Source organism: Pelophylax lessonae, assembly GCF_965119305.1.
Source record: "Pelophylax lessonae genome assembly, chromosome: 1".
In the NCBI taxonomy this organism is placed as follows: Eukaryota; Metazoa; Chordata; class Amphibia; order Anura; family Ranidae; genus Pelophylax; species Pelophylax lessonae.
The window spans coordinates 227,891,103-227,915,524 of record NC_138768.1 but is presented as its reverse complement, the minus strand read 5'-3'; the positions used below and the strand labels follow the sequence as shown (position 1 = coordinate 227,915,524).

The 24,422-nt window shown below is 40.2% G+C and overlaps 1 protein-coding gene across 1 annotated transcript in view; it reads left to right on the top strand.

Moving 5' to 3' along the window:
- Window positions 1-23,502, top strand: part of IFT81 (intraflagellar transport 81) — a 328,264-nt gene extending 304,762 nt beyond the window's left edge. The window contains exons 18-19 of the mRNA XM_082255594.1: window positions 12,345-12,390; window positions 22,968-23,502. Of these exons, the coding sequence (XP_082111720.1) occupies window positions 12,345-12,390; window positions 22,968-23,150 (229 nt within the window). The 3' untranslated portion in view covers window positions 23,151-23,502. The remainder of the gene's footprint in view (window positions 1-12,344; window positions 12,391-22,967) is intronic.
- The last annotated feature ends 920 nt before the right edge of the window (window positions 23,503-24,422 follow it).

Sequence of the window (24,422 nt, the reverse complement as noted above, 5' to 3'; positions counted from 1 at the left end):
GGGGTTTAACAGAAGTTGGCCTTGAGTACCATCAAGGGCCAGGTGTCGGCTTTGGTGGTCTTCTTCCAACGACCTTTGGCCACACACTCCCTGGTGCGTACCTTACTTCAGGGTGTCTGACATTTTTTCCCTCCAGTGCGGGCTCCATTGCTTCCTTGGGATCTCAATTTGGTGCTTTCGGCTGCACAGAAGCCTCTCTTTGAAAATATTTAGGAGATTCCCCTGCTTACGCTGTCTCAGAAGTTGGCCTATTTGGTGGCTATCCCCTCTGTACACAGGGTGTCGGAACTGGTGGCGTTATCTTGTCTGGTGATTCACAGGGATAAGCTGGTTCTTCGCCCCTGTCCGTTTTTCCTTCCAAAGGCTGTCTCTGATTTTCATTTGAATGAAGACATTGTGTTGCCTTACCTGTGTTCCAGGCCTAAACATCCCGGTGAAATTGCCTTGCATGCCTTGGGTTTGGTCCGGGAAATTAGGGTGTACCTGGCAGCTACGAAGTCTTTCAGGAAGTCAGACTCTCTATTTGTGCTCACAGATAGACCTCAAAAAGGGTTGTCAGCTTTCTCTAAGACTATTTCCAGATGGATCAGACTGACGGGGGTTCAGGCCTATTCTATCAGGGGTCAGGTTCCTCCTTTCTCTGTCAAGTCGCACTCTACTAGGGTGCTTAGTGCCTCCTGGGTCTTCTGTCATCAGTGACACAGGTTTGCAAGGTGGTCACCTGGTCATCAATGCACGCTTTTACAAAGTTTTATAAAGTGGATGTGTTGGCATCTACGGATGCTTACTTTGGTCGCAAGGCTTTGCAGGCTGCTTTTTGAGAGGACATGATCCTCTTTGAGGGTGTATTGTTTTTTTTTCAGGTGGGCTCCAGTTGTGTGGTTGAGCTCCTATTGCCTGGTTGGCTAATGTTTAGCCTTGGGAATTTTTTGGTTGTTCCCACACCTCATGTTTAACACTGCTTTCAGAGGTCCCGATGGTTATGAATACCAGGAGCTGTGTCCATCAATGAACGAAAGAGAAAATGGGATTTTTGACTTACCATAAAATCCATTTCTCTGATGTTCATTGACGGACACAGAACCCACCCCTCTGTGGAGTCTTTATTCTCCTGACACTGCTTGTAACAAAACTGAGTGGCTATAGCAGAGAGAGGGAGTATACCACCTGGGACTGTCCATGGGTGTAGCCAGAATTATTTTCTGCCTAGAGCCCTACTTCTGTAGGGGGCAGTATAACCAATGGTTATGAATACTAGGAGCTGTGTCCGTCAATGAACATCAGAGAAATGGATTTTACGGTAATCCCATTTTTCTTTGATCTTAATACGTTTCTGTTCTGGGTTCTGGAGCTTTGTTTGGGATAGAGCTTCCATTGCTTAGGTTCACACCTAACCTGGTAGCCCGACCTCATAAATTAGTCTCAGTAGTCCAGGGGCTTTGCCATGTGCTAACTTATTGATGCTCAGTTCTCCTCTTCTTACTGCTGTTTGAGCCGAGCCTACTGCTGGGTGGAAAGGCTGACTGCTGACAGAACACCAAAAAAGGGACAATCTGTTATTCAGAAACAAATCTGAATTTAGTTAGTAGCTTGAGCGAGCAGATGTTTTGTCTGTTTTGTGATGTTGACCTGGCATGGTGGCAAATGTGTTATACTGGGCTGTGATTTACCCATTTTGGAGCCCAGGGGGTTGAAAAACCCGCAATCAGTTCTGAAAATGTGTCTGAAATGAATTAATGTTGCTGTTTTGAACTTGAATGGGTGGTTGATAATTATACATCAGAAGTACCTGACAACTTCCCACTATCCAGTCATGGTTGGGGAATCAAATGAAACTTTCCATTAATGTCAGAAATAACAGAAATATAGGTAGCCAGAGAAGATCACAGTTGTGACAAATGCATGAAATAATGTAAAAGTAATAAACAAGGGTACATAAAGACCTTACATTTTCGCCATCTTGCTGTATGTCATGTCTTGGTGTATCATGTAAAATAGGAACATAAGCAAGCTGGTGGTGGTTCCCCAGTTTCACACAAAGATGGTGTTGGATTTTACCTGAGGTGTTGTGTGGTCATTTAGGGATTGAAAAACAAAATTGAATTATGCAGTGTTTTTTTTCTGGACTGGTATTTGCAGAGCAATTAAGAACTATTGCAAATCTTTCCCCGATTTTTCAAAATATTGCAACCCAACCACATTTTTTTTAAGTCTGTTAATATTCTTGTCTACAATTGAGGTCCATTTTGTGAGGGTTGCTATGAATCTGGTCAGGCCACTGCCGAAGTCAGCTCGAGGGGAACCTTCACATGTTGGTAGTCCTTGACTATGCCAATTATTATCCAATACCAGTCCCTTTTAGAAATGTGTCCTCTGTAGCAAAATAGTTGATCCACGTGTTGTCCAATACAGGTACTCCTAAGATTATTTTGAAAGATGAAATATTCCCTTTCATGTCAAAGGTAACCAAAGATCCATGTAGATTGTTGAAAATTACATATGTATTGTAAAGACTAGGGCTTCCTGTTACCATATTTAATGTGCCTGATTTGCTAAAGAAGTTTAGAATGTTCACGCAATAAATTGTGTGAACATTCACTTCAGTTATCCAATTCTTTGAAAGGCAAATTCTTCTTTACTTATTTAATTTGCACATGTGGGATAATCAAAGTGAATATTCACACAATTGATTGCGTGAACATTCTTAACTACTTTAGTAAATCCGCTTTAATGTTTTCAATAAGGGAAAACAAAAGAAGGGCCGCAGGGTTGTCCCCTTTTTCACTTTTCTACTATAAACACCCCCTTGACCCCTGGATATAGCCGTGGAAATATGTGCGAAAGAGGCTACACTTCAATAGAATGTAATGAACCATATTGCTCAAATAAAGGATAGGATAGCAGCAATCATGCCCATAGTTCGGGAACATATACAGCAAGCCCAATAGGTGCAGACAAGAGTTTACACCTGTTTTGCTAAAATCTGAACTTTTAACCAAAAAGAGTCTGTGCACATTGTAGAGAGTACATTTCTGGCAAAGTGGCAGGGCACCGATGAGATCAAAGAGAAACTCAGTAATATCAATCACCAGGTATACCAGCACTGAAAGAGAAAGACCCTCCAAATATTCCTTGTTAACCAAATTAAACTCTGGAAGGATCTGGAGGCTTCCTCAACAGAAAGCAGCCCTACAATATCACCAGCGAAAGGTATACCAGAGTTTAGGAAGTTAAAGACCCTGATTGTAATTTCAGTTCAGAAAGTGAAAAATTTCATGTGAAAAAATTGAGAGAGTTTTTTAGAAAAGCTTTACTGAGCTTGTATTCTTTACCATGATATTATAAATGAGTCTTACATAAAACTTAAGTTAAAATCTTAACAAGTAAAATTGATTTAAAAAAAGTACTTTCAGAAGAGGTACAGAAAATGTTAGTCCTTTGCGACATCAAGTGGTCAAGTTCCATAGCGGTCTTTCCTAAGCTAGTTGGCAGCCTAAGGTTCCACAGTGACTTCAGGAAATGAAATATCAAAGTTAGATACTTATCTAAACTACTATTAATTACCACCCTCCATCTTGCTAAAGAGTATTGGCAGGTTTCCTTGACAGACGGGGCAAAAGAAAAGATGAGCTTACACTGGGCCCCCGATTTGTTACAAAGAATGATGGACCTAATTTCTTTTTTGTATATTCTTTATTTAGAAATAAGGGGTGTACAATCCACAGTATTCAAAGTATAACAAGCAAACATCAACTGATAGAATTACAGACATCATGAGTAGTGGAATAGGCAGTAGAATTCACATACATACAAAAATAGGTCAAGTAAGTTGCAATGGAATTCCACACACAGATAGAAATCAACGGGTGGCATGGGACAGCCGAAGTATGGTCACGCAATAAGTGGACTGTAACACTCCTAACCTTTTTATTGTAAGTACTATAGGGGTGGGATGCCAGCAAAAGTCAAAAACTATGCTGAGCGACCCAACCGGATAGTCCCGGACTACGTCAGGACACCCGAAAAAAGAGTATTGGGAGGGGAAAAGGAAGAAAATAGAGAGAGGGATAAAAAATAATTTATATAGGGGTAGGAAATGGGGTAAATGAGGTAAACCTCCTCCACTCAATGTTCTGTCCCCTCCAACGAAGCGACAGTGGTCTTGGATTGTTCCAAAATCGATTTGTTTTCCGCAAAAAAAAAAAAAATTTGTGTCAGTAAAACCACTTCTTCAGAAATTTGTCATGAGTACCTCGAATAGTAGAGACGAGGTCCTCCGTTCTGTTTATTTCTTCTACCTTAGCTAACTGCATAACAGTGGAGGGGGTCGAGTCTGCTTTCACAGGCTATGCAGCCTTGTTAAACAGATGGGGTAGAACTGAGCACTTATAAGTCTTCCATGATAGGGAATGACGATGCAGAAGGAACCAGGCTGGATCTAAGGGGATTTGGTGATCGGTAGATTTTTGAGAGATTCGACTCATTTCAGCTCGGAAACTCCGAAGCTGATCGCATGCCCAAAAAACATGCAGGATGTTCCCGAGGGCATCCCCATATCTTCAGCAACGGTCTGAAGAGAGTGGGTACAGGCAGTTAAGTTTAGCTGGATTCAAGTACCATCTCGTCACAACCTTATAACTAAGTTCTTGATATTTGGTACAGATGGTGACTTTATGAGAAAAGGATAATATTCTTTTGAACTGGTCTTGAGTAAAAGTCACCTGTAGATCGTGCTTGGCAATGAAAGGTGGTTTAAAGTCCCCAAGGGGAGTGTTGACGATATTGTACATGAGCGAGACTAAATGCCTTTGTGGGGTGGTAGTCATACACTCCCTTTCAAAGTGGGTGGGGTCACGCTTAAACACTGGTGGGAGGGTGGTCTGAAAGTAAGAAAGTTTGGCTTTCCTCCAAAAGTTCAAGGACTGAAGTTTAGGGTGAGGAGTCATCCTATCAATCATGGGCAAAAAGTTCCCCAAGGCAATCTGACGGGCCCAAAATTCTTGGGAGGCCAGTAACTCATTTTAGCGGGGGTCTACCAGACCGTGTTGGAAGGAGAGGTTGCCAAGGATAGGGAACACTGGGGAAAGACCCTCAGAGATCCCAGTCATGGGAAAGACCTTCCTACAAAACTCCCAAGTCGCTCCAATGGTAGGGTGGGCCTTAATATTCATGGGTACATTGCACACCAGCAGAGCGACGTAAGCAGGGTCACTGATGCAGCCTGTTCTATCATTACCCAGTGCTTGAGCTGACCATGTCCCAGTTTATCACTCTCGCTAAATGACGTGGCATAGTATCCAGCGAAATCCGGGAGAGCGATGCCCCCATGTGGTTTAGTCTCAGAGTCCTGTAGGGAAGATGTGGCAGTTTGTAGGCCCAAAAGAATTGCGAAAATGTCTGTTCAGGTGCCTTCTATCACAAATATAGATGGCATATCTGTAAGATCCAGCAAAGTGATCAGAAGCTGTTCTGCATACTCCGCTGGTTTAGTACCCTATGCCCGCTCTAGCGAACCTAAAATACTAATATTATTCCTCCTTAGGCAACTCTCAGTATCCACTGCCTTTTCCTGCAAAAGTCTCTGTTGTCTGATCTCAGTGTCCTCTATCGTTGAAACCTGGTCCTCCAACTCTGAAATCCTGCATCTACCTTTATCAAATTCATGTCTTATTACACTAATGTCCGTAGTTAATAGATCAAATTTAGTTATGAGTCTCCTTGCTTGCCGTTATAGCTGTAAGAATTTCTGTACTGAAAGTCTACAATCCATCTCCTGCAGCTGTCTGTGTACTGGCAGACATAGCTGCACGGGGAGACCTAGTGGCTGATTTGGCCGCTGAAGGAAAGGGGCAGGGAGTGCCTGCTGGTGCTTGGGCAGAGCGCGGCTTACCTGGGGCCATACAGGCCCACTATTGCCGAGGTTCCAGGTCTTAGCCTTGCCTGGGACCATGCAGCTCTGCCCGCAGGAAAACACAGAGATGAACAGAAGCTGAGGATATGAGGGGCACCCAACAGCACCTAAGCAAAAACACGGCAAGTCCGAGACCACAGAAATCTGCCGGCAAGAAAACTCCAGACCGCCCTGAAACACTGATGCCTGTCTCAGCCCAAGAACAGCAACAGCAAAGGTGATGGAAAATAATGGTGGCCACACAGAATATTGACACTTTGGGCCCAATTTGGACATTTTCACTTAGGGGTGTACTCACTTTTGTTGCCAGCGGTTTAGACATTAATGGCTGTGTGTTGGGTTATTTTAAGGGGACACCAAATTTACACTGTTATACAAGCTGTACACTCACTACTTTACATTGCAGCAAAGTGTAATTTCTTCAGTGTTGTCACATGAAAAGATATAATAAGATATTTACAAAATTTGAGGGTTGTACTCACTTTTGTGAGATTCTGTGTGTATGCATATATATATATATATATATATATATATAATTTTTTTTTTTTTTTACCCACACTTCTCTCTTAAACTGTACATTGAGAGCCTGCTGCTGGGTGAAAAGGCTGACTATCTAGGTGAAAAGGCTGACTATCAACAAAACACAAGAAGGGTAGAAGAGCCACCTGTATGGTTTGAGGAACACTTTTAGGGGCACCCTGATCTGAACTGACCTGAGTTTGAGTTAAGTTAGTAGCTTAGATGAGCAGATTTTGTTTTTGTTTTTTTATGCTATGGACTTGTTGTGTAAAGCCCCTCTCCATTGGATCATTTTTTTATTTTATTTTTTTTTTTGCTGCCTTGCGAAATAAAATGCAGAGCAAACCTGCTTGGACTGTCCTTGTCTCATGCATGGCCTTCCACTGCCACTACTAGTTGAGCAGATAGAGATGTCACTTGCAACAGCCAGAGTAAAGGAATACAGTCTGTTGCCAAAGTGCATCCAGTCCCTTTAAGAATTCCCACTGGAAGTGACAGCTGGAATCTTTTTGCTATAGGAAACATCTTTACTGCAGTTTTTAGAAGTGTAGACTGTACTTATTTAATTATATAGATGTCCAATTAAAATGAATAGGTATTCTAGATCATAATTTAACCCCACTCCCATGTCTCTTTGGCAATGGGGCTCCATTTTATACTCTGACTACCTGTGTAAAAATAAATTTGATTTTTTCAGTTTTAATTCGATTACTGGAAAGATTTTTTTGTAATAACAAAGAATATCCCAACCCCTTTAAAGAAGTTTCTTGGAACCTGATGTGGAGTTTACCAGGTAACGGGTGGTAGGGATGCCACTTCCTGTGCTCATGTATGTTGTGATGGGACAATGGGGTTGATTTACTAAAGGCAAATAGACAGTGCACTTTGCAAAAGTGCAGTTGCTCCAGTAAATAAGGTAAAGCTTCCCTTTGCAAAGAATACCCAATCACGTGCAAATTAAAAAAAAAAAAAAGAAAAAAAAAAACGCATTTTTGCTTGCACATGATTGGATGATGGAAGTCAGCAGAGCTTCTGCTCATTTATTAAGCTCCGGAGCAACTACTCTTACAGAGTGCTCTGTCTATTTGCCTTTAGTAAATCAACCTCAAAGTTTGGGCTTCGAGCAACATTGTGATAAAAGAAACAGGGCTTTTGACACAACAATATTGGCACGTGAAAAATGTTGACTAATGTTTCAAATTTGTCATGTAAAATAGTTTCACTATGATAGGTTTTGATTTTTAAAGCAAAGGAATACTGACATACATGAAACGTTGTAAGATACTACACTGACATCAATCAGCTTTGACTTCATACCTGGTTGAAGCACGTATGCCGCATGTCACTTTTGAAAGGTTAAATAAACATAACTATTTCATCTTGTGTGTTGCACATTACTTCCCTATTTGTTGTGTTTTATTTTTGTACAAGCAATAATTGTTTGCATTTTGGAATTATTTTAGTGAGTATTCAGCCACTTGTGTTGCTATGTGACCTATTGAGAATAAATTGTTGTCCTATTTTTCTACTTAAAAAGTCATTGTCCAAACCTCTAGAACATTAACACATTGAAATAATTATGTACTACAGTATGGTCATTTCAGTGAATTCCGTAGTGGACTTAAGTGAACTGCTGCTCAGTAAAGAAAATGACAGAAGGTTGCCATGACAACTTCCTACAGAGAAGTTTGCCCACATGAAGATTGCCGTTAAAGTTGGCTGTCTTTCATGAATTCATTGTACATCTTCAACAATTCAAACCTAGATTTGCATTACTGTTTTTATTTTAAACCTGAAAAAAATTACTTACATCATAACCACATATTATGTTTGCTTTATCTATCTCTTCTATGTTTCCATCCTCAAAGAACACTTGTACTCAAAAAATTAAGAATTCTTCAGGTACTAGTACAACGGTTAATAGGCATTTAAACCAGAATTAAACTCCTTTTTTCAGATAATTGGCCCCCAGGAGGTGTTAGCCATAATGTGCTAGTATGAAGAGTAAATTAGCACATTATGACAGACTTACCTGTCAGATGAAGCCACCTGGTACTGCGCTGTTAGTGCTCGGTGCTTCCATTTTCTCCCACTCTTCCTTCTGGATTTGCTGCTTGAATGGCCAGGCCGCAATTACATCACTCCTACGCATGCACACGGAAGTCACATCATGCTATGCTAGCACAGAGTGAGTAAATGTACACTAAGGTGTGCATGTGAAAACCAGTGTCCATTACCACTGACAGGCCAGGAGAAGCATTTATGACACTAGGGTCTCTTCTGTCATAAAAACCCTACCTGTTGGCGATTCACAAAAAAACAAAAAAAGTTTAATTCCACTTTAAATAACAGCATACCATAACAAAATACATTGCCAGTAGTAAAGAAGAGACTGTCAGAACTGCAGATCTATAGAGGAGCTTCAAATTGTAGTAATGGTAAACCAAAATGTTTTGTTGTTTTCCTGACTCTGACATACAAAATAGACAGCTAGCTACATTGTGCTGAGCACTTTGTGGGAACAAAAAAAGCACCACATCAGTGCTAAAGTGATGTACGACAAAATGGAATGGACAGTCTTGGAACAAAAGGACTTGAAGGCCAAAATCTTCAGTTCAGTGCCCAGATATACTTTAGCCTTTTCTGCCCTCTTTAGATTGAAAAAATCTAGTTCTAAACAGCAAGAAGGGTGCACCAGCCTTGTGCACAAGGCTGGTGCGTCCTTGTTGCTGTTTTGTTGTTTTGAGCACTCTGTGGAATATACCCGGGTTAGAAATCACTTCTACCCAGTAGAAGTAATCACTTCTACTGCTTTTGAAAGAAGAAAGTGTTAATAAAAGTGACTAAGTTAAACAAAATACCTATAAATCAACTTTTTTATGATGTGCAGCATTGCCCCCTGCTGACTGCTGAGAATTGCACTTTCTGGATTCCCCTGGGTTACGCGTAGCAACAGTCTGTAGAAACATATCACTTTAGATGCTTGGCTCAGATAATGAACAGTCCAGAGGATTTGTTTTTTTTCGTGTTTAATTTGGAACTGGGATAGGAGAAGGGATGAGTGAGATACTCCCAACTATGAACTATGCACAAATCTTGAGGACAACTAGCTGTAGTGTGCGGCAAGGCCGCTGCTTCACCTTGACACTGAAGTGAAGATAAAGAATATGATCCTGTTATAGTTTCTCTTTAGGGTCCTAACTTGGCACCCCCTTTCTCACTTGCTGTCCGTGCTAGCCCCTGTCCACTGACTCTCCACTGGGGTAGTCCCCTTCCTGGGCAGACCCCTGGCAAGCTTCTCAGTACTCACGTACACTGTTTTTCCCAAGGTTGCTCTGCCTCCAATTCCACTTGTCAGCATCCACTGGACCTCCTGGCTCAGCACCACACTTCAGGCTCACTAGGTCGACTGCCTGTGACCACCTTCCATACAGACAGGAGGAGAGGCAGCCGTCACCCTCCTCCTGGGACCTGGCTTCCCGCCCAAAGACACCCTGTCACATGTGCCCTTGGCTTTTATAACATATCCCAGGATGCACCACTGTTTGTGCCAACCCACTGGGATAGTTACAAAGCCTGTATGTCACTGACTGGGTTTCCTCCACTGTCCAACAGGCTCCCCTATTGGATACAGTGGGAACACTCCCTCAGCCCAGATGAATCACACATGGACACATGCAACAGGCATAACTACTGATCAGGCTCCCCTGATAAGCGGATGGAGCAGACTATAATTTGCCTGCTGCTCTCCTGTTAAGCAGGCAGAGCAAACTATTCTCCTTCCTTGCACCTATCTAGGAGGATGCTACAGATGTATATATCAATATAATTATCTCAATATATAGATCACATTTTCAGCCAGTGTGTAATTGTTGCCAACATCTTAGTACAGCTCTCTGTGGTGTACCAAGATGATGGCACAGTGATGACAATTGTGCCATTGTCAAAAGCCTTTTAGAAGCTGCTCAGTCACTTGGTACTCTTACTGAGGAACAGAGAAGCCCTGCTTGAGCTCTCCCAGCATCAGGTTCGTAGACCTAAGACGATTTGATATGACACGACCAGCCAGCACTTTGACCCTGTACTGCAGGTTTAAAAGTTTGGGTGAAGTTAAATGCAACCATCTCACTTTACTGCCTGAGTAATGAAAATTTATAACGGCTTTACACATATGCTCATTTATTTATTATAGTCAAAACTAAAATTCTGGTAAATATGACATATTGCTTATGAATATTCAGCATTTTCATGTGTATCCAGCATGTGAAGTGTAAAGCTACTTTCACTTTTTTTTCGTTTTCTCCTTGCCTGCTGTAAAAAGTATTTTGTGTACAGAGCTCAATGGCTCAAGTTGAATTATGTACAATACATATGAAAGAGTTGGAGCAATCACCATACAGCTCTATCTGAGGTTTCAAAGAAAGACCACATGCCAGAAAGAAGACAACTAATGGCTGGACTTTCTTTATTTTACCCATAGTGCTCTGTTAAGTGATAGGAAATCTCCGCTTAAACAGTTGTCATGTGAAAACATGTTCCCCATTGAAAGATTTCCCTTCTGTTCCTGTTCTGGTGGCAACTCAAAATTTTGGATTTGCCCTCATTTGCTTTCCCAGGGATATTTGTGATGGGGGCAACTAGAAACAGGGAGTCTCCTAAATGGGAACAAAAAAAGAGATGTGTTGGGCGCTTGTGCCGACAAGTGGGACCCGTACTGGGATGTGGATAAGATGGAGAGAGGTGCATAAACTCCAAATGTAGCAAAGGTCCGATGTTGATTCCGAGGGCAGCGCTGTAGGCAGGCAAAAGCGGAAATCCCGCTGGCACACATAAAAACAGAAGAGGACAGGCGCCACTCAGTAACAAACAGTTTATTGCACAAAATACATAGCACACTTACATGGAAATTAGGTTCGGGCTTCTCCTGATAGCTCCTCTCCCCTGTATGGCATGGCGCTTCTTCCTGTCAGCCGGACCCGCCGGACCAGCAGCCGGGAGATGACGCCACTGGAATGGAGTCCAATAGGGGATCAGGATCAAACCACAGACGGCGGTGAACCGCTCGTCGGCTGGTGATGACGTAAAGCGTTTCGGAGCATGCGTACAGCACTCCTTCCTCCTAAATGGGGACTCTGACAGCAATATTAATCTAACAGTGCTTCTAACCCCTCACTACTTTATTGGAATCCAAAAAAAAGTTTTGCCTTTAGACATATTTTAAGGCACTTCCTGTTTTAAGGTGACAACGCTGTGTTGCTGTCTGCCAATTGTGCTTTTGCAATGTCACCCTATCACATAAGCTTTAGCTGGATACTACAAGTGGCCATTTCAACACATTACAGACATGGTCCACTGTTGTCACCATCAGGAAACCTATTCTGAGAAAAGCCTTACAGCCCCTGCTGGAGTGCTTGCAGGTAGATAGCAACTGCTTCAAGAGATCAGCAGCACTGAGATGTAAATGGGTGAAAATTAGTGATAACAAGCATTTTGCTACTAAAATAATATGACATTTTATACAAAGTTCCCCTTTATTTCATTTTATACAAAGTTCCCTTTATTTATTTTTTTCCTTGTCTTTGTTTTTTTATACATATTTTCTGAAAAGACAGACAACACTACCACAACTAAATGACCTACCTCTGTGAAGAAGAGGCTGGTCAGAAGACAACTAAAGAAAAATATTTCATATTTGCTATATTTGTATTGTACTATCTACAGTACTACTGTCTACATATTTGTTTTCACTCATTGTGGAGCCTTTTATGGCTTTAATCAACAGCCCCAGACTGTAGTTAGCACAATTTTGCATTTTAATTGTGTCAATAGAATTCATTTACATTTGGATCAAAGATTTAGAAAAAAAAAAAAACTCCACCGTAAGTAACTTCTCTCCTTTTCCTGTAATCTTTAGAGACCAATATTCAAAGAACATCCAGGAGCAGGAAAATCTGGGAAAGGTAAGAATTCATGCATGTGTTTCTTTTAGAATTGTTGATCTTTGTTCTAACCAACACAAAATGAATTTGGGATTTGACAGTAATTACTGTGTTTGTTTAATTCTGATTAATGATGCTGAACCCCAGCTTACTGAATAGTGAAAATATTTCATCTCAGTTGAATTTGATTTATTCCTGGGATCTGTTTCTTCAAAGGGACAGGAATGGTTACAGAAAATCCATTCTGAGTAAAAGGAATTCTGACTGGGATAGCCTGTAATATGAACAGTGCACAGCAAGGAATACAGGATGTTTACATTACTACTTGTATAAAAATTTCTGATGAATAGGAGTTGGTCTTTAAGAGCTGTAGGGTGAAAAGCTGGGCAATACGATTTATAATTCGCAGTCATTTTTGTTTTTACTAAAGGGACCATCTTTTATATCATTTTTGCTGGGTTCGGTGTCCCATTCCAGACAATGCAGACTCTCCTTCGTGACTTTCTATGTTTTCAATAATTACTGCAGATGACTGAAATAGCGATCAAACATTGCCTTATACAGTAAAGCCATAAACTGCTTGCATTTCCTGTTCCTACTTGTTTTTTTCAGGGATTATTTAAGCAGATGCTTGTTGATTGACAGCACTATTTATACAGCCACAGACAAACGATTTTAAAGGAAAATTGTGGCTACAGTACTTTATTCCAAAATGATATATTTCATTTTCTTTCTACTAGTCAGGAGGAACTCTGCTTCAATTTTTTGTCATTTTAAAGAATATCCCTTTTTACATTCTCATGTTTAATAAAAAGAAGAACTTCAAGAGAAATGCTAATACAGTCTTTTGTATTACATTTGTTTTTAGTTTTTTTTTTTTTTTTTAGTTGTGTAGCTATAAAGTGTGACAAACATAGTAAACTGCCTGTCTCTGGAACACAAAGCCTTTACATTCTGATATGCTTTCACGTGACATCCCATGTTAAATTTGTGAAAAAGGTCTAAGCCCTTCACTTCCAAAACACAGGCTATATTGTATGTTTGGGGTCTGTGGTTGTGACAGTCATCTTCTTTTAGGGAGAATTCAAACATCACATGTGTTAGTGCAGGTTTCCACCCGTGGAACATGATTAGCTGCTGCTGGTAATTGCAACTCATGATATAAGCACAATTTGGATTTGACCTAATTTATGCTGTGAGTTTGCCCTATTGTTAGAGCACAGTGAATTTCTTATGAGACATCCATGGCGGTTTTAAAGAAAGCTTATCGTCAAGGCACCCAGAAGTAAAAAGTTTTTGCTGGTGCCAATCTGCATATTATTTAAGAAAATTGCGGATACTTGTAAAATAGTTCTTAGGCTAGCTCAAGGGTAGGCAACCTTGGTACTCCAGCTGTGATGAAACTTGCGAATCCCATCTTACCTCTGGGAGTCATGCCTGTGGATGTAAGAGTCTTGCAAATGTCTCATGAGATTTGTGGTTTTACCACAGATGGAGCAGTGAGGTTGCCTACCCTTGGGCTAGCTTATGTACTTTTATGTTGTACCTTAACCTATCCCTAGGTAAAATTGCTCATACACACATACTGTAGTTCCAACCAGATTTGGTTATACACATAACTATCCAAAGTCAGTGATAATCTGTACAGGCACCCAAGGCAAAAAATGTAGTTGTGGATGGATTTTGTGCGCTAGAACACTTCTTCAGCTCACAGCCACTGTCTTATGTTGTCCTGTCAGCCTCCACTAAGACTTATCAAATCTTAATAAAATGCTTTGGTCACAACCCTGCCCCAAATTCATCAGTATATTTAAACTTTCACCGTTTGATGAAGTTATTTTACTCAAAGCATTTCCATTAACCAGAAGTCTGCACTGCATACTTAGATGTCCATGTTTCCATTTGCAAACGTCTATTTTCAGATTTTATGCGGTGTAATGGTCAGGAATGAATTAAAATTAAATATTCATGCATGAATTGTAATTAAGAAGCTGATTTATGCATGCAGAATGTCAGAATGTATCATTTGAGTTGGACAATTATCTCTAGTAGTGTGCATGATCATGTCCACTGTTAGAAACAGCCATGGATTTGAGCGAGCCAGTTAAAACCTTTTAACTATATTTGCTCTGTTAAAAAAGGCAAGGGCAGCCCTTGTCACAAAGTAGTTCAAGTAGAACTATGTTCAGGAAGAGAGAAAAAAAAAGGATGTGCTGGCAAATCTCATGTGTTAAGGTTATTAACATACTTCATTGTGTATGTATCTTTTTTTTTGCCTAGCGTTACACTTTAAAAAAGGCTCTCCTCTTAATATATGCAAATATATTAGTGGCACCTTTTAAAGTAAAATAACCTAATTTATAGTATTCTCAGGCTTGAGAGCAGGATAGCTCTCAATGATAGACTTTATGGGAAAAAGAAACCCCATATAATAAACTCACTATTGTTCCTGCAAACAATGCAAGTTAAAAACACAACTAAGGCCTTCAATTAAAAATATGTGCTACAGAATTCAACTGTAAGTGCATCTGCATCTGCATTTACAGTTTTCCCTTGGTGTCTCTGCAAAGTCTCACAAATACCTGTTGCACCTGCCAGTGAAGTCCACATTCACATACAGAGGTACGGAGTCATGAAACACTGCACAGTAATACAAAAGAGATTATGAAAGCTGCATGAAGGATATATTCCAGAGCAGGGTCTACCTTAAAATCATTAATTCAGTATAAATGTACGGGTCACAAACAGCTACTTGTAGATTTTCCTTTTAAACAGAGTCCCTCTTAGTGAAGTCCAGGGTAGCTCTGGTAACACAAGTGAACTGGAGGGAGCCCAGGCTTAAGGACACAGGGAAACACCCAACTAGAACTGAAGTACTCTGGTAGTAATTGGAAAGGGGCTCCCCACAGTGATTATCTTTTCCAGAGAAGCTATATGCTATCAGGGATGGAGCGGGTTAAGCAGAATGCTCTTCAATATGATGCCGTGTGGTGTTGCAGAGATTGTCAGGGATACAGCTGGAGGGATACAGAGCTGTGTCAGGAAGCTGCTGGTGTGTGTTTGCTGTTGTCCACCTTGGAACGCAAGCAGGTGGCGGTGAGATGCTGGTCTTCCGGGAAAAGATTCCTGTGGCTGTGCCGGGCTCTGCTTTCCTCGGCTGGGATCGGATGAGTTAGGCTATGATGCCCGCTTCCTGATGCAGCTCTGCATCCCTCCAGCTGCATCCCTGCCAATCTGTGCAACACCACATGGCTCCCCAGAGGACTCCACTTGTTTTGGAACACATGCTGCTTAACCTTCTCCATGCCGTGCATTTTTATCACCCTCTACACTTAGATGCTGGCGTCCTTGTCTGTTTGTTATTACATGTGCTACAGGTTGTTGAAGACCTTGCCTAAGGAGCTGCACACATCTGCAATACTCCTAAAGAGACCTCTTCCCCAACTTTCCATCCTAACCCTAAACTCTGTTGAATTTCAGCATAGTGCCATAGCTTTTCTCTTATTCTTCCAGATATTTCTATAAAGGGTAACTCCACTTTCTTGGGGAAAAAAAGGCAAAAAAAAAAAAAAGTGTAGCATATACAATTGTGGCACAAGTCATTTTGTAATTGAATGTTACTGAAAATTAACTTTCCTTTTCAATCCGCAGCTCTGTAATTTTTGTGTAAAATGCAATGCAATATGCCTACCTTGAGGTGTTCGGTACACAAAATAATTACACAATGTCCCCCCAGAAACATAATTTCCTGCTTGTGTGATTGACTCACTGATTTTCCCAGAAGTCTACACTAAGATACAAATCAGATGGCAGGCATCCCCTGCAACAAAAATGTCATTTTTGGTGAGATACTGCTAATTGAAAAACTGAAATCCTTTAGAGAGGTAAGTAAAAATAAAAAAACTAAAATAATTTGGTTGCATAAGTGTGCACACCCTCTTATAACTGGGGCTGTGTTCAGAATTAGGCAATCACATTCAAATTTATGTTAAATAGGTGTCAGTACCATCATTTAATGTGCCTTTGATTAACCCAAAATAAAGTTCAGCTGTTCTAGTAGGTCTATCCTGACATTTTCTTAGTTGAGACCTACAGCAAAAGCCACGGTCCGCAGAGAGCTTCAAAAGCATCAGAGGGATCTCATTAGTAAAAGGTCAGAGAAGGGTACAAAAACATTTCCAAGGCATTAGATATACCATGGAACACAGTGAAGACCGTCATCATCAAGAGGAGAAAATATGGCACAACAGTGACCTTACCAAGAACTGGACGTCCCTCCAAAATTGATGAAAAGACGAGAAGAAAACTGGTCAGGGAGGCTGCTAAAGAGCAATATTAGCAACAGCAACATTAAAGGAGCTGCAGGAATATTGGGCAATACTGGCTGTGTGGTACATGTGACATCAATCTACCGTATTCTTCATGTCTGGGCTATAGGGTGCGGTGGCAAGACAGAAGCCTTTTCTTACGAAGAAAAACATCCAAGCCCAGGTACATCTTGCAAAAACACAGCTTAAGTCTCCCAAAAGCATGTGGGAAAATGTGTTATGGTCTGATGAAACCAAGGTTGAACTTTTTGGCCATATTTCCAAAAGATACCGTATTTTTGGCACAAAAACAACACTACACATCACCAAAAGAACACCATACCTACAGATAAGCATAGTGGTGACAGCATCATGCTTTGGCTGTCTTTCTTCAGCTGGCACAGGGGCCTTAGTCAAGGTAGAGGGAATTATGAACAGTTCCAAATACCAGTCAATATTGGCACAAAACCTTCAGGCTTTTGCTAGAAAGCTGAACATGAAGAGGAACTTCATCTTTCAGCATAACGACCCAAAGCAAACATCCAAATCCACAAAGGAATGGCTTCACCAGAAGAAGATTAAAGTTTTGGAATGGCCCAGCCAGAGCTCAGACCGATTGAAAATCTGTGGGGTGATCTGATAAGGGCTGTGCACAGGAGATGCCCTCACAATCTGACAGATTTGGAGTGTTTTTGCAAAGAAGAGTGGGCAGATATTGCCAAGTCAAGATGTGCCGTGCTAATAGACTGGCTGTAATAAAAACAAAAGGTGCTTCAACAAAGTATTCGTTTAAGGGTGTCCACACTTATGCAACCATATTATTTTGTTTTCTATTTTTACTTCCCTCAACCTAAAAGATTTCAGTTTATTGTTCAACTGAGTTGTACAGTTTATAGGTCATAACAAAAGGTGTATAAAGTTCTGATATTATTTATCTTTAACATCACAGAAACCTGTCATTTTAACAAGGGCGTGTAGACTTTTTATATCCACTGAACCTAGATCAGCCAGAGGGGAATTAAAGTAGAGTTACTCTTTAAAGCAGAACATAACCCACTTTCCCTCATTGTTGCTGACATATTTACCTGGTCCTTTTCCAGGTTCAAGATATTTGGGTATTATGGAATGGGCTGGCCAGAATGTCATAACTCCCACACGTACGTACACATGGGTGTTCATTCTTTCCAGCACTATGGTGTGCTGAAAATTTACATTGCAAATAGGCAGCTATGTTTGTTTTATTGCAGAAGAGACATTGCGTGTCTCTTCTGTGATAAAAAGCCTTAAAGTTAAGTTCTGCTTTAAATAGTTATAGCATGTCATTACACTAAATTGTGACAATGTTTCATGGCCAAACATTCAAAAATGCAACCATATATATGAATTAAAGTCTATTAGTAAGTAAGTGTTTACAGCTTATCAATTGCATGCGTTTTCTCTGGACCAGTTATTTAAAATAATATGCACGGCTCTATATTTTTTTTATCTCTAATTATAGCAGCTGGGTCTTTATCCTAACCCTCTTTTGCTCCAGGAAAGCAGTACTTGCTGTACTCATAAGATAATGACTGTTTCCCATGCCCTCTGTTGGTTAAACCATCTTTTTTTCTAGTTGCATAGTCATGTGATTGTTGTATGAAAGCTCCCTGGCTCTTGTGTGCAGACTGTGAGAAACAGGCACTGTGCAGGCTTTTGAGTAGAGGCACAGGGGAGTGACGTCAGCAGAGGTTCCTACAATGATTCATCAACTGTAATGTGAGCTTACTCGGTTGCATTTCATATAAATAATGGAAAGTCACTCTCCATGGAGATGTTGTGCACACACACCACCTTTTTCATCATCCCAATTATAAGTCACACCTGTCTTTTGGACTGAACTGTAATCCTGTTAGGGCCATTCACACCATGTTTTTGAGATAATGCACGTGTTACTGCACTTTATTACAACACACTTTTATGTGTGCTGTTTTCGATACAGTGCCATTCATTCTCAGTGGTAACCCAAAGCACCATTCTGACTGATTGGTTGCAGGGACTAGCAAAAATTGTGCACGCATTGTACATTGTACTGTGCTGCAACGCACATCCTAAAGAAAATGCATTGGAGTGGCATTTAGAGTGAATGCACTTTACACGCATTGCTGCAAAACCATGGTGTGAATGGACCCTTAGGCATAGTACACACGATCAGAAAATCGTACGAAAAAAGCAATTATAATCTGCTTGCTAGTACACAGCTTTCAAGGGCCGATCACAACAGTTCATCCGAAATTATTCAAAAGGACAAACACAAAATTTTTTCTCATACGATTTTCATTTAATCAGTACAGTTTTCACTCGAAAATTTAATACAAATACAAAAGATCACATTATATCACTTCCGAATTTTTATTTTGTCGTACAAGAATTTTCGTTACTTAAGTAAACTCTCTATTTTTCGATATGAGACTAGCATGCAAAAAAAAAAAAAACAAAAAGAAAAACACGGACGATCATTCGTCAGATAATCTCATCGTGTGTACCAGGCTTTAGAGAATGGCAGGCTCCTGCAGTCCTCCTGGAATAGTGTGCTATACTGTGCTGGTAAATCTCTCTATCAGTTCTCTCAATTTGAAATCAGTCACTAAAATATTTTTTTACTTATTTATAAAAGCTGATTTGAGAGTTGATTGTTTTTGGGGGTATCTGAAAAGAAAAGTTAAGCTGGCCATACATGGATCAAAATTCAGAGGGATTTTCCCCGCTTGATTGGCACTGTAGGCTATAGCTTGCAGCATCGATCTATGTATTCTGACAGCAGGGAAGTCTCCCAGCTGTCAGAATACAATAGCTCAGTGGGGAGGATTCTGGATGTGGATGGGGGGAATCAAGTCGCTATTTTTCATTCAACCTGCTGGTTGAACGAAATAAACTGACTTATGTATGGGCTGCCCTATACACTTAGGCAGGTCATAGAAGGTCCAAATTTCCTTCCTGCACGGATTTGCATGATTCCCCCATCAACACAGACAGTGCTGACATCCCTCTTGCTGAGTAATTATCGGGGGGGGGGGGGGAGCCGTCCCCGCCGGGAGAAGACAGTGATTATTGCTAGCCAATTTAACAGCCGCTGATGATAATCTAGCAGGCTGGTTGAACCCAAGTCGATCAACTTGGTACATTCAGCTTGTCGACACTTGATTCAAATCGTCTATAGCCAGCCTTAATCAATGCAGATCATACATGACAAAAGGTTCTTCTGTTTTTCTCCCCTTTCTGCTCATCTGTCAGCCAAGCTGAATTTATATATAAATTTCCTACAAGTTACAGACAGGGGGATGGAGAGCAGAATAACAAGACTATCAGTTAAAGCACATCATTTTAATGGCTTTTCAGAGCCGAGCAGGGTGCACTATTCGCCCCTAAACAAAACGTACTAGGGCTCTTTCACACGGCCGCTCCGCTTGTCCGCAAATCATCCTATTTTTTTGCGGATGATTTGCGGACATAATGTAAGTCAATGGCATTGCGGATGTCAGTGGAATACCATCCGCTGACATCCGATTTTCTTCCTTTCAGTTCTGTTCCGTTTTTTGGAACGGAACAGAACCCTATTTTTCCTCCGTGTAAAAAACGGAAAGGAAGGAAAATCGGATGTCAGAGGTGTCATCCGCTGACATCCACAATCCACATAGACTTACATTATGTCCGCATATCATCCGCAAACAGATGGGATGATATGCGGGCATACGGATCGGATGACACAAATGTCATCCGCTCCGTGAAAAAAAAAAAAAAAGTCCCGCAGCGGACACAAACAGCGGAGCGGCCGTCTGAAAGAGCCCTTATAGTATTTTTAAAATTTTACCTTTTCATATCTAGGGATAATCAAACCTTTTGTGACCAAACTAAATTTTGCCATTTGCTGTGCTAGTTTACTCAGTATCTTTTTAACCACTTTTCAAATGAAAATAATTTCTGTGCATTTTTTGTTTTTAGCAGATGTGAGGTCTTCAGTTTGTTTTTTAAAATAACCTGACCATACTTTATAAGTAGATAAATAAGGATGAAAAAAATGCAGGTTTCATTTTTTTTTAATGTGCAACATGTTTTGCATTATTAATACTATTCCAGATATTTTTAGCTATGTTCTTTCTCCGATTTGTCCTAAATACAGCAACCACAAATATGCCCAGGTTTTTATATACACATCAGTTCTGTATGGTCAATAAACAAGTGTGCATATTTTGAATTTCAAGAGATGTCATTTTCCAGTACCCTAGCTGTAATTCACTGACCTAACCAGGAGGAAGTTGATGTATAGTAGGGTATCATGAACATCTACATATGCCCCAGCTGCTTGTATATGTATAAGGTTGTGATATTGGGTAAAAATGATATGATAGGAGTAAACAAATACAAACCTAATAAATGAATAATGGAAATTTAAGCCGCTACACTTATGAAATTCCCCCAAATTAGTGTAATAATAGTGCAGTATTATATTTCCATCAGCCCACAATGTACATAATAGCAGGTTACAAAGCATTGTCTATACATTTTCAGGTAAAGTCAAAAAGTTCCAAGTAACATGTTAAAAAAAAAAAACTTTAAAAAATGAAATTTGGGGGAAAAAAAACTCAATAAAAATCCAGCGCTTCTTATAATTCTTGCCTTATATCACACACTCAAAACTTCTAATGTTTAGAGAATAACTCACCCTGGTAGTGGCAATCCAGATCAGATGTGCCAACCAGTAATTGCCAATAAAAATTACGGTAGAGGTGGAATGTAGGAGATACCCTAGAAATTTTGTTGAAGGGTGTATGACCTACATTTAAGGTACCCAGGTGGTCAAAACCAGGTATAATCAAAAGAACACACATGTATTGATACTAAAAAGCATTAGATAAAAGTGCCTGTACATAATGGGGTTCATTTACTAAAACTGGAGAGTGCAAAATCTAGTGCAGCTCTAGCTAAAAAACCAATCAGCTTCCAGATTTTTTTTTTTTTTTTGTCAAAATTTAATTGAACAAGCTGAAGTTAGAATTTATTGGTTACCATGCACAGGTGCACCTGATTTTGCACTCTACAGTTTTAGTAAATCAGCCCCAATGTTACACAGTTTGTAGCAGACTCTGGTGTGAGTAATGACTTCACTTCTTCCTGTCCCTCGTCTTCCCCTTCCTTCTATGCATTTTTTCATATAGACATCATCAGGGGTTCATCCAATCACCACCATTGTCCCTGTCAGCAAATGTGAATGCAACACAACCTGATTAGCTCCTAGTGCTGCCCATCCTTCTCCCAGTCTTTATATGGCCTCTTGCACACTATACTCCTGTTTGAGCATCTTGCAGCTTGAAAAAACCCATTTTTTTTCTGAGCTAAAATACAGCCCATTATTTGTAATGTGCCTGTGCACACAGGCGTGTAAACAAGTGCTGTGCATTCTTCAGTAAGAACAAAATAGAAAAATATGCATTTTTGGTCAGTAATTTAAGCCTCAATGCACGCAAATACGCACGAATATGTGCTAATACGTGAAAATACATACAAAAAAAACGTCTGCAAATAGTAGATGCTCAAACAGCAGTATTGTGTGCAAGAGGCCAAAATGAGATGCTCAAACAGGAGTATCGTGTGTAATAGCGCTTTTCCACTGCATGGAACCAAACGGTTCGGTTCGCTTTTGTGCTTTTCCACTGCTGGTACCGCATGGTACGGTGTAGGAACGGTACGGTACGGTACGGCGGCGCTTTTCCACTGCATGGAACCGAACAGTACGGCTCTCTAAAACAGTACCACCTCGATTGTGGTTCCAAGAGGTACCATACCGGTACCATATCCCACAATCCTTTGCATGCAGTCACTACTAGCCACTGATTGGTCAGAGAATCGTTGTTATCCCACCCACTTAACTTTAGTACTACTTTAGTGGAAAAGCAAACCATACCAAACCGTACCGAACCGTTCCAACACCTTACCATGCGGTACCAGCAGTGGAAAAGCAAACCGGGCCAAGCAGGGCCGAGTAGAGCCGAGCCGGTACTTGCAGTGGAAAAGTGCCATAAGAGGCCTATTGCTGTTCGAAGGCTGACAGCTAGCTGATACCAAAACAGATTAAGGTATTTATGTTAGTTGTTTGTAAATTTATATTTAGTTATTTTAAAAGGAAAGAACAACTGCATTCCATTTTTTTGCCTGGACTTTAGCTTTAATAAACTGGTTTATTTTAATTACCCATCTTTTCCTGTTTAGAAAATAAAAGTACAAGAAAATGTATATCTTATTTTTATTTTATCTCAGAAATTAAGAGAGCAGCAAAAGTCAGTTAGAGAAAGCCATGGACCAAACATGAAACAAGTAAAGATGTGGAAAGATTTTGAGAAGCTGATGGAATGTAAGAAAACGGGTTTTCTGAAACAGCAGAATCAAGTGTTAACTGAACGAGTGATTCAAGAAGGAGGAGAAGACCGCCTCATCTTATAGATGTTCTGCAAACTGTAGTTAGGAAAAATATGTGTGCACCTAATGAATTTATATTTATATAAAATACGTATATTTTAGCTAGGTTTTGGCAGTGGTATAACTGCCCAGTACACTCATCTAATTAATCCATCAAGTCACTTATACACTTTAGCTGTCAAACAAATGAATAATAAAAGGTAAACTTGCATTAGTACAAGAGCTGTTGCTTGAAAAGTGTTTCAGTTCTGTAGAGTCTCCAAAGCATTTGTTCTAAAATACATCTCAGTACAAGTTTAAATTACCATTTTTTTGTGTGACTTGTATCTAGTTAAAGTCTGATTCATTTTTATTTTGCATAATAAATTGATCAAAATACAATAAATATACATAACTATATTACATGGCATTATTATTTACAAATAAATGTTTCTAATTACAAAGGCTTTGGTGGCCATATGGAGTTGGTTAACCACTTGCCGACCGCTGCACGACTATATACTGCGGAGGTCAGCCCCTCCTGGGCAAAGTGACGTATCGGTACAACACTCGCCCACGAGCCTCTAGGCGGCTCCGATGTCCGCCGGCCACCCGCGATCTCCCGCTGGAGAGTGAGAAAGGCAGGCGGCTGATGTAAACACAGCCTTTTGTCATTCTCCCTGATGTAACTACAGAGACTATACGATCCTGCTATGTAGGATCGTATGTCTCTGTGGTTACATCACAAGCCACGCCCCCCCCACAGTTAGAATCACGCCCCTAGGGATATATTTAACCCACTGATCACCAATAAAGTTAACCCCTTCCCTGCCAGTGTTATTTTTACAGTAACAGTGCATATGTATAGCACTGATTACTGTAGTAATGTCACTGGTAGCCCCAAAAGTGTAAAAAATGTCAGTCAAGGGTCCGATCTGTCTGTCGCAGTCCCGCAAAAAAAATCGCAGATCGCGGCCATTACTAGTTAAAAAAAAAACATTAAAAATGACATAAATCTTTCCCTTAGTTAGTAAACGCAATAACTTTTGCGCAAACCAAACAAAATACGCTTATTGCGATTTTTTTTTTTTACCAAAAATATGTAGCAGAAAACAAATTGGCCTAAAATGTTAAAAAATTTAGATTTTTAGATTTAGTTTTTTTGGGGAATTTCATATAAAAAAAATTGAAAAATATTTTTATTTTTTCAAAATTGTCGCTCATTTTTTTTTTTTAGCGCAAAAAGTAAAAATCGCACAGGATAACAAATACCACCAAAATAAAGCTCTGTTTGTGGGAAAAAAAGGACGTCAATTT